An 11,927-nucleotide genomic window follows, 5' to 3' on the forward strand; every position below is an offset into this window, starting at 1 on the left:
GTTTTTAAAATTACATGCAGTATTTTTAAAACAAATATTTACGTAAGATCCTACTTCAAATTTTCTTTCATTTTTTAAATGTTTTATGCGAAAATCCGACTTGGTCATAAAAACCACTTACCCAGGCTAATTGTTTATATTGTTGTGTGTTTATATTGGTTGTTGATGGATTTTTCTCGAATCAGAATGAATTGAAAAAATTTCATATTCATTTAATGGAATCAGGCGTTACCTTGCGGAAGTCCATCCTAAGTAAGAAAAGGACCTATATTTAGCCACTTCCTCACATGCAGTGGTAGTCGTGCAACAAAGTGCACCGCCCGCCAGACCGCTGATAAATGCGTATGCGGTAAACAATGCGAATTACACAACCGCCACCGTCAAATCACTCAGTGATTGAGCGAATTAAATTTTTTTCGGAAGTGGCTAAATATTCGTCCTTTTCTTACTCGTATTCATTGTTGTTGATAATTGTCAATACGGAGAAGCTAAATTTAATTCTAGCTTTTATTAAATCGGGCGTAATTATTCAAAATGAAAGATGAAGTATATATATTAACGAATAAACATAATTGTATGTAATACTTTGTCGGTTCAGCAAATAGACGCGGACTGCAAGGTACAGGTCTCTCCTAAACATATCTATGGGGTATATGCTATAATCGTCACCTTTGGTATTATGGTACACAGAGAACACTGATGCCACTCTTCAGGAAATATTTTACGTAACAAAAAAATGAAAAATACGATAAGATAAACTATTAAGAAAAACTCGATATGATAGCCTTTTAACCCGTACTTTTCGTAACAAGGAAATGTTAGATGTCAATTAGGTCGAGCAAAAAACCTATGATTGATGTTTATAATAGTGATAAGTAGTGGTTGAAGTCACATAAAGGTGACCCAGAGTTTAATGGAGATGGCTATGCTTGGAGTTTCGCTCTTACATCGAATCAGATATGAGAAGATTCGCAGAAGAACTAATATCACTGACGTAGCTCGAAGAATTTCTTGTCTAAAGTGGCAGTGGGCACTCAAGTGTGGCTCAAGTGGCAAAGGTTCTCGAGTGACCATGACACGGTAGACGTGGTGTAGGTAGGCAGTGGGTAGATAAGTTCTCTGTAAGACAAGGCGGTTCATGTAAACCATCCGCTTCGCAAATTTAATGAAAGCCCCTTCAACTTCTCTTGCTTGTGGAATTTCAGAAAATCCTTGCTTAGTTGATCTCTACTTAGTAGGAGAAACATTCTTACTAATTTCCAAGTCTTCAAGCCTTATGGTTCCAGAGATATCATGATTAGTCAGGACTTGCTTGAAAATCTATAGTTTTTTGGTTTTATTTTCATATGTTGTCACTGTTATGTAACATATTTATTTATTATTACAATTGTGTAATTGGAAGCATTATCATATCTGTATATGTTATATGTGTATATGTCTGGACTGTTAACCTTAATATATGTGAGAGTACTTCTCATTAGTCAAATCAATAACAAAATTTAGGATTGGAATTATATACACATATATGTTTTTCGTACAAAAATACTAGATATCTACGAAATTAACATTAACAGATTATAAATGTAAATAACATTAATTAAATCGGTAGACACTTGTGTTCGCGACGGTACAAAGGGTCCGATACGGAGAAACGGTCGATTTGCGGACTCGGGCGGCCCTCGCGCTCCCTGTAATGACGTGCGAAACGGAATCCGCGCATAATCCGCGGCGCCGGTGACTCACGCAGTATCAACCGACACAGTAACGCTATAAACCAGTGATTCCCAAAGTGGTCTATATCGACCCCTAGGGGTCTATGACAACCTGCAAGGGGTCTACGTCAGCGAAAAAAAATTTGGGGTTCCATGAAATGAAAATGGGGATCCACGATAGTGGATCTCAACACATACACCGATAGTACCTATTTACTTACATCATACTATCTTATAATATCAAAACATTTACATTTTTTATAAAAGTACCTATGAAGTAAAAAATTTATTATATATGTTTATAAAATTGTGTAAGTTGTAGGATGTTGGTATTCGCTTTGTGTGTTCTCACTAAAAATATTGACTTATTGCTTATGTTATTTTATTTATAGTTTATTTTATGTTTACTTAATGTTACGTATATTTTACATAACAGATACAAGATTTTATTTTGAGTAGTTTTAATTTAAATTCAATTAATAAATTTATAAACTAACATGTGTTTTTACTTTAAGTTTTTAACACTAAACTTCACTACAGTTAGAAATTTACAGGAAATCAATATCAGGTAAGTAGGGGGTCTACCCAACACGGAAAAACATGGCAAGGAGTCTACGACACAAAAAAGTTTGGGGAACTCTGCTATAAACCGACATTTTTCTATATTTCATAAACGGATAGATAAACTGCAACTCTCTGACTTAAAACAATAATTAAATTTGATCTTAATTGCTACTTAAACGGAAGTTATACTTATGTACTTATAAATAAACCTGCTATCTCCCATCACCTTCACAATTTTAATGAATACCAATCTTTCCTACGCGTGAGATTTCCTAAAACTCGTTCTTAGCTGATCTCTACTGAATGAAAGAAGGATTCCTACTCAATTTCAAATCTCTGAGGTTTATAGCAACAGAGATATCTTGATGAGACGTACGTAATTGGAAATTTCTTAAGTACAAGATCTCTTAAGAATTCCATGTACGTTTAATTCCTAGAATAAGCTATAAAATGTTAACACGTTGGTTTCTAAATAAAATAAAAAAATATCTGTTATGTGTGCCACTGCAAGGCCGTGTAACATTGTAGCTTTTAAATATCAGTTAACTTTTTTAAACATAGACAACAATGAGACAAAATAAAAATCGGTAAAGAAACTTTTAAGTTAAACGGTTTTTTAAACGGTTTTATTTGATACCCATATTGTGGTGGTTGTGGAAAAATATGTACCTAGTCCGCCATATTGGAACGGCGTCCATCTTGAATTTTAAATTTTGACATAATCTTTGTGTTTTACTAGTGTAGCCCTTTCATTTGATACCCATATTGAGGGGGTTAAGGAAAAATATGTAATCCGCCATTTTGTATCGGCGGCCATCTTAGATTTATAATGTTATTGATTTTATTATATTGTATTGTCATCTAAATTAAATGTGTGTACCAAATTTCAGATCAAACTGACAACGGGAAGGTGCTTAAATTTCAATTTCTAATTTTGACCCATATAAACAAATAAATTCCGTACGGGTCGAACTAAATAAAACCGTTTAATAACTCTGCAATAATAGTAAAAATAATATAATTTAACTCGATCGAAGAAGAACTCGAGAATTTCTTCGATACCTAACAGCCATATTAAAATGACGTATCTTTTTACAGAACGGTCTTCTGTCCTCGCTGCCGTACTTGGGCAAGTACCTGTGCGCGTTGGCTTCGTCGGTGTTGGCTGACTCGTTGAGGCGCAGCGGGCGTCTGTCCACCACCGCAGCCAGGAAATTGTTCACCGGCTTCGCTGTTGGCTTACCTGGTGAGTTTCACTTACTTGGTCTTCGAATCTCGTTGGAAAACAAGGAGGGTAGAACGAAAAATCATTATATTCTTCCGATAAAAGAGGAAATCACTGGAAATAATTATTCATACAGAGATAATCCTGTACGATCCAGATAAATATATATATATATATATATATATATATACACACATATATGTATATATATATATATATATATATACGTGCTAATGGGATATCCCTATATATATTGCCGAGTTATACGTAAAATTCCACAAAACATGCAGCAAATATAAAAGCGCAGTACCAAGTAATATATAATTGTGTATTCGAAATTGTATTGTTAATATGTATAAATTTTAGCTGTATTTACCCATAAGAGAAAATTGTGTAAGAAAAATTGTAAAATATTATAAAACGCTATCGTCTCGTAGCTGGGAGAAGAAAGATCCGTATCAAATAGCGGCAACACTCTCCCAACTGTCTGCGTTTAGTTAAAGCGAAAAATAATAGTTGTAAAAAAACCACTAGCGATACACATTAGAATTAATAAAGAAAAAAAAGCGCATAATATAAAATTGGAAATGGATAGGGATGGCGCTCCTATTCATGTTCCCCATAATAATAATAAGGGCCATATTTGTGACAGATGTCAGTATATACTCGTATAAATGCAGCAGTGTAAAGGACTGTACTCCAGAAAAAAAGTAAAAAAAAAAGTATACCAATACCGGAGCAGTGGTTGGCCCAGTGGTAGAGAAGTGAGACTTGCGATCGCATATCTCGGGTTCGATTCCGGATATATAATCTAATATAATTCACACTGTATGCTTTAATTATACAAGTTTGCCACTGCTCATAAATAATTTTTGCAAAGGCAGCAGCATCTTCTGTGTACCATAATACACAATGAACTTCAGTCAATCCATACATATCTTTGAGGAAAGCCTTTACCTTGCAGTAGGCGTTTATGGGTAGAAATGAAGACGACTCGAATAAATTAAATGAAACAAAAAAAGTATTTTTATGCCTCTTGTAGAACGTTCCAATTTCAAATTGAAATGTCAAATTTTCGCATAAAATGACTCTAAGCGTTTTATGATCTTGTGCTGTAGATGTTAAAAATATTAATACATACATAAAACATCTCTTTTGTGTAATTTTTTTATTATATACGATAATCATTGAGTTATATTGTTATGTTTCCTTATACTTTGTAGAAGAGTCTAATGGAAAAATTACAATTTCCGGCTTACAAATAACAAATTAAATTGCAAGGATCTAATTATAACTGTTTAATTTATCAAGTTTCATAATTCGTTAAGGACAACGTGTGTCATTAACTTCTTATAATATAAATGGCTCCGACTACATTTTTCGAGTATTATGTAATTTTGATCAATTATTTTTTTTATTTAGTATTAATATCTGTATTTTTTAAGATATTTTACCTAAAGCTAAATAAGGGCTGGGTATGACAAATAAATAAATAAAACTTCCGTAACTCTATACAAACTTATATATGCATAGTACTTTAAGTCGCTATTATATATAGATGGTAGAAATCTACAACTAAGCTGTACAGTCATGAACGAAAGTACCTACCGTTATATATACTTCTTGCGTTTTTGTTGTTACCGCACGATTAAGGAAGTATTTGTTTGTCCAGGAATCATGATGGTGGTGCAGGCGTACTTCGGTCACGACCGGGTGTGGTCAATCGCCATATTCACGCTCGCGCTGACCATCAACGGCGCCGTCACCGCCGGCTACCTCGGCAACGGACTCGACATTGCACCAAATTTCAGCGGTAAGTGTCATATAAACATTTAATGGAATCAGACGTTACCTCGCGGAAGTCCATCCTAAGTAAGAAAAGGACCAATATTTAGCCACTTCCGCACATGCAGTGGTAGTCGTGCAACAAAGTGCACCGCCCGGCAGCCCGCTGATAAATGCGGCGAACAATGCGAATCACACAACCGCCACCGCCAAATTACTCAACACGTGTTTCACCCCTCCACGGGGCATCTTCAGGAGCAACTCTGCAACTCTGTGTTTGGCACTAATCGGTGTAACATAACTCCTGAACGACTAAGACTGCAAGTGCGGAAGTGGCTAAATATTGGTCCTTTTCTTACTTGTCATATTAACATATACAGGATGATTGTTTATAGCTGTAAAGGTTTAAAAGGGTAAAAACATGGCACATCAATCGGCAACATGTTTGATATTACATTAATATGTTTTTCTACTTGAATGCGACGGGCCAATGACTTTGACAGTACAGTCTGCACATGGACACATAATAAACAATAATTAATTATAACATATACTAATCCGAATTTAGATAAAAAATTTTTTTCTTTATCCTGTGTTAAATTTACCTGTGATTAAAATTGTGATCTAAAAGCGAAGATGATAAAAGTAAGACGGTGAAAGATAAATGGTATGTAAGCGATGGGAAAATAGATATTGTGAAGGACGAAAGAATTTGTGAGGAATAGAGGTATAATGAGAAATTAAAATATTAACTGAAAGAATTATTCACCCGAATATGTAACTTCCTCTCTGCCGCACATATGGCAGAGGGAACGATAGCTCCTCAAAAACGGGGACCATATTAAAAAATTGGTTTAATTGGAAATTTCTGAGGAACTCGCTATATTTATCAGTAGACGAATTAGTAGTATTACGAAAATCATGATTTTTATCATATAAGTACGTGTTAGATAATATGCATATGTTGGTTACCGCGCTGGTTCATTTGTGAAGGAAATTAAAAATATATACTTGTAATGTATTATTTAAATAACACTAATAAACCTACGTAATGATAAACTTTATTATTCCAGGTACTATTTTCGGCATGGCCAACACACTGTCCTCTTTCGGAGGTTGGCTCTCCACGTACATGGTGGGAGAACTCACAAAAGTTCATGTAAGTATCCCTACCAGATAAATTACAAAAATTATTTATGTGAGAAATGCTTCCACGAAATAACTCTATATCCTTGATTGTGACTTTTCAGTTCATTTATTAATTACGTCGAAACGTTGTTACAGCAACATTACATACAAATATTAATCTTAGAGGAATCTGTCTATTGTCAACTGAATTTCCAATTTCCAAAACAGGTCCTCCCCTTGTTGTCATACTATGTTACATTTTCAACAATACCCAGAAAAATATTTCATCACGAAAGCTAGCCTCCTCCCATCACAAAATTATACGAACATTAATATAAAAATAAGACAAAAATCATAGAAAATATATTAAAAATTAGGAAATAAATTAATATTTATGTGTAATAAAAAACAGTCTGTAATTGGCGTTGGAATACCTTAAATGATCGTCACATTTTATTGGAACTTTCTCTTCCCTCGTGACACTACTTGGTAGCGAAGGCATTTTAGGAATGGTAACTTATTAAAATTCTCTTTTACAGAACACGTACGAACAATGGCAAATTGTCTTCTACATCCTTGCTGGCACGTACGTGTTGGGAGCGCTATGCTTCGTGACCCTAGGATCCGGGGAGTTGCAGCCTTGGAACTCTCCCAAGTCACCAGCGGCTGACGAAAAGCGCGAAGTACAGCCGCTGAACGAAGAGAAGGCGTGAGAAAGAGAAGATAGCAGAGAAGATAGAATTTAATAAAGAATAGGCGCGATTTTGAAACCGGTGGGTGTACCTAAAAATTCTCAGTAAAATTTTCCTACGAAGTTTATGCACACATGTTTCTTATACAAGAAACATTGACAGTTATGAAATTAAATACATTAGTATTGTAAAATTTTTTATCGAAATTTTAAATTTTTAGTACAATATTTTTTTAAACCAAACTATACAAAACTTTTTCACTCGACTGTACCAGTATATTTATAAGGTTAACTAAGTGTATATTTTCGTAAGACGACGTCAAAATGTGTTTATTACATACGCATGTAAAAATGAAATAGGTAGAAATTTATAACTCATTTTTTTTATTTTCGTAATTTATTTAAAAAATTATGACGCCTTTATACAAATTAAAAAAATATTGCGTTAAAAAAGGAAATTCAATAATCGAATATTATAGCACAGGGAATATATATATACTTTTATTGATATTTTATTACTAAATTAAAAAATATGTACATTAAAAAGTATAATATGGTTAAAAATTAAATTTGTAATAGATATATTTTTACGTCATCAATTCGTATAGTATTTGCATATATTGTCATTAGACTATCTGTATATATTTAACTGTCTTGAATTAGTGCATCCCATAAAAGACTGCTCGAGTTATTTGATATATAAAATCCGAAATTATTGTTTTACGTATTTTGAATTTCAAAATGCACGAACAATATTTGACATTTATAAATATTTTGTTACATCGTAACATGTACTGATACCTTGTAGTATTTGATAAATATACAGAACGAAACTAAATGTCCTTTGAGGACGATAAAGTAAATAAACTAGATTTAAGAGTTGATAATAAAAATATAAAAAAATAAATAAAAAAAAAATGGCTGTACGTGACGTAAAGTAATGGACCGGTTCGTGTAATGGAAACGACTCGCAAGCGGCTATTTTTGAGCGTAGCTTGCGACGATGAAGTGAGGAGATGAAACTGTTACTGGTAACAAACCGCTGTTACTGGTAACAGACCACCTTTATGTTTTATGGCTTAGTAAATAGCTCAAATGGACCCTCCTATAAAAATTTATCAACTTTCGACATTGAACAATTAAAATGTTGTATTTACTTCACCTAATAGGCAGATATTTTTAAGACGTTTACTAAATGAAATAAAAAAGTTTTATTCGGTTCCTTATGCCTGTGAGTAGAAATCAAAATAGTAAAGTTAGATGGAACAACTTTTTTGACATCGACTCAAAGAAAAATCAATCAATGCTCTATTTTTTTGGAAAACTACCAATTCGTGCCTTAACCAAGCCGCAACCCAAAAATTTAAAAGTTGAACACTTTCTATGTGATAGATGTGATCGTCTAAACGTAAAATTCAATAGTTAAACATGCCAGGGAATCTTGAAAATGTCAATAAAAAAACAATTACGCGATCTCCGCCGTTTTATATTTCATAAAATCCTGTCTTGTATGTTTATTATAAAGTTATGAGAAATTTTCTTTCATAATTAATTTTCAATTCTTTATAAATATACAATTGATATTTTAAATCGAATTGTTAAATTTTAGTTTAAAATCAGTTTTTAAAATTTAAATTTGTACCCAACAAAATAATTGAAATTATATGAAAGTTTTGATAATGATTTTTCTAAATGGAATGTCGATTTATAAATATATTATCCTCACGTCACCGTCGCAAGGAACCCGACTCATTTGTTGAAACGATTTTATTTTATAAGTCGTCGAGAGATCGAGGCTTTTGTCGCCTTTGACTGTACCGGATCAGACTTAAACTTCAAACTATCTGTACCATTTGTTCTGCACAGATTTGATAAAAAAAATCAAATATCATATATATACTAATATACAGAGTGGGCCATTAAGATTTTTAAAAAATCGTACAAAGCTTAGACAAAAAAATTACTTCTAACACAGGCCACACATGGAAATTTATTTTTGTGTCATTTAAACGTGCACACCTAGAACATAGACCGCAAATTATTGCTTTGCGGTCTAGTGGAGGGAGATATGCTTCAAAACTATGTAGTTGTGAAAAGAAAGTTATTTAAAATTTTTAATCATCAGGTCTTTCTGGCCCGCCATGTATATTATAACAACAGTATACATAATATTCTAACTGAATATATAAGGAATTCTAATCTATTCATAAGTGTCCCATAAATCAACGTCTGCGCGCAAAATTACGACACTTTGGCGTTGATTTATGGGACACCCTGGTATCCCTTTACTTATTGAAATGTAATAAAATTATTTAATCTGGTCATTAATAATGGTAATATAGGCAGAAGGTTTTTTTTCAAAGTCATCCCGGGACAAAAGTCCACTAGGCAGACACTTCGATCTCTCGGTTTAACACTAAGTATTCCTCGGTAGGTATCTATTATTTATTTTTTCGTGTCGCTTGTTTAGGACAATTCGCAGCCAATGTATCTGACTGCGTAGTGGGCGGGATCCTTGAATCGTGTACTAATATATACTGGCGGTATTAATTTATTTACATTACATTCATTCATTTACAAGATATAGATGCTCCAGCCTATATGGTACTTTGATATCCTTATCTACCTTCCGACCTCTGCACAAATAAAGATTATAGTAAACATATCTTTACAGATTGATTGTTAAAAACCTACAAACCATTGTATTAATAGCATTTTCTATATATTTTTTTAAAAGGAGATCAACAAACGTAATGTATTTTTAACTATGTAACTGATTTTCTTAGTTCGAAGAATTTTTAATGTACAAGTTGTATATGTACCTCTCTAGTACACATTTCAAGGATCCGACACTTGACCATAGACAAGTCTCGTATTTTTTACTGTAAGACGTTAGTTATTAAGATTAAGCCATGTTCACACTTAGCTTTATTACAAGGGACAATGCATTGATCTGTGCATTTTGACAGCTGTGATAAAGAGGTTTGTCTATGGCCCGTATATCCCTTGGGACACTTAAATAAACTCGCGGAAACATCTCGAATATCGTATTAACCTATTATGAATATTCGAAATATATAGTATGTTCAAAAGGCGGTTATATTTTGTGTTCCAAGCATTATTAGTGCTCTCAATAATAAGCCAACATCGAATTGTTCGCTATAAAAATTTCTACCAGATGTTCCTAAGTAACGGTAGTTTATTATAGTCACGAACGAATTTCTACCAATGCGAAGAAAAATATTCTACCAATGTTTTTGGCAAGTCTTACCAATTGTCTGTCAAATGAAACTAAACAGTGTATGTATACCTTATATATTGAAGAAACTTGTAGTATATTTTAATAAATACAAAAAACCTTTTTTTTTAACAAATATCGTCATCTTTAACAAATTCTCTATTTGATTCAGTTTTCCAATTTCAAACTATTACAATACCCGGCGATAAATATTGCATATCGACCTTTGTCTGTCTGTCGCACATAGGTAGTGTGCGATAGAGATAACGCTGAAATTATCCGATTGTCTCTTTCCAAAGGTCGACGTGCAATATTAATCGCCTGTACTGTATGTTTGTTAATTAAATCTCGTTTTATAGGATCAATTCGATATTTTTCTGTTTTCAATATAAGTATTGAATATATTTAGGACAATTTAATGTTATTTGATAGTTTCTCTTTTAGCTTTGTGTATTTATTTTCCCTTCATGTCATATTTTTATGCTTATTATTATAATATTGCTTAAAATTAAAACCTGTATACTTAAGACATATATTAATCAAATTATGCGTGAAAAAGGCGAGATGTGAAATTAGATTTCAGTGTACTTGTGACTTTAAAATCAACGCTGAACTATATATGTAAAGAAGATAAAATACATTATGTATACTATCATATATTTGATTGTAATATATATAATAAACTGTAATATTTAATAAAGAAGTAGGTGATGCGATATTCGGTACTTGCACTTTGAAATCATACGACGGATAAGCGTTTAAATGCACTCTGTGACAGCCATCTTTATTTTTAAATATCGAAATAATTAAAAAAACAATTAAATGTAATAATATAATATTATTATTACTTAGATATTTGGTTTCAATACCGATCGCAAACGCGTATATATACGCTCTGATGATAGTGACCAAAAAAGTTAAGCAATAATAAGTATATACGCTTATGATGCAAATGGGTTAATGATAAGTAGGAATATCGCATCAACCACACTACACTTGTACACTATGTGATTCTTTACAATAAACACTTCGCATAACAAGCCTCTGTACTCTTTATTTTTTTTTATTTTATTCCACTACACCAGAGGCATGTTCATGTTATTTCTTCGTATATTGCCCATTATATATTGTAATATATGTATACATTATACATTCAATCTCGTATATTTTCTGTAGCGTTCATAAACCAGTGTTAAGATTTTCAAGCGACATTTACTTCGAATGTGTGTACACGGCCATATGTATTTCATATAATCCTATTAACGCACTTAGCATGTAAGTTAATAAAATTTGTTAAAATTTTCTCCGTGAATGTACTTTGTGAACCATTTTTTTTATAAATAAAGTTTTCAAAAAAAAATTGTTTTATTTTTATACAGAAATTTAGATTTAAACTGATCTAAAATTTTTACTGCCTTCTAGAGAAAAATGATATTGAACGTATTTTTGCCAAATAAATAAAAAATATGTAGTAATGTATAAAATAAGGACAAAATTTTCGATAAAATAAGTGTGCACTGCCCGGGAATCGAACCCGGGTCGCAAGAATGGGAATCTTGCATGATACCACTACACCAGCAGTGC

At 32.6% G+C, this 11,927-nt stretch overlaps 1 protein-coding gene and 1 non-coding gene across 2 annotated transcripts in view; one reads left to right on the forward strand and one right to left on the reverse strand.

Moving 5' to 3' along the window:
* Positions 1 to 7,586, forward strand: part of LOC137918976 (sialin) — a 104,819-nt gene extending 97,233 nt beyond the window's left edge. Inside the window, exons 9-12 of the mRNA XM_068761933.1 lie at positions 3,375 to 3,522; positions 5,174 to 5,314; positions 6,360 to 6,445; positions 6,954 to 7,586. Coding sequence (XP_068618034.1) covers positions 3,375 to 3,522; positions 5,174 to 5,314; positions 6,360 to 6,445; positions 6,954 to 7,127 — 549 coding nt within the window. The 3' untranslated portion in view covers positions 7,128 to 7,586. The remainder of the gene's footprint in view (positions 1 to 3,374; positions 3,523 to 5,173; positions 5,315 to 6,359; positions 6,446 to 6,953) is intronic.
* A 4,270-nt stretch (positions 7,587 to 11,856) lies between these two features.
* On the reverse strand, positions 11,857 to 11,927 carry TRNAG-CCC (transfer RNA glycine (anticodon CCC)). Its single transcript has one exon. It is a non-coding gene; the product is annotated as a tRNA-Gly (tRNA).

The sequence above is a fragment of the Battus philenor genome, unplaced genomic scaffold, assembly GCF_028537555.1.
Source record: "Battus philenor isolate CCGP_79_NKW_IND1 unplaced genomic scaffold, ilBatPhil1.0.hap1 SCAF_15, whole genome shotgun sequence".
NCBI classification, from domain to species: domain Eukaryota; kingdom Metazoa; phylum Arthropoda; class Insecta; order Lepidoptera; family Papilionidae; genus Battus; species Battus philenor.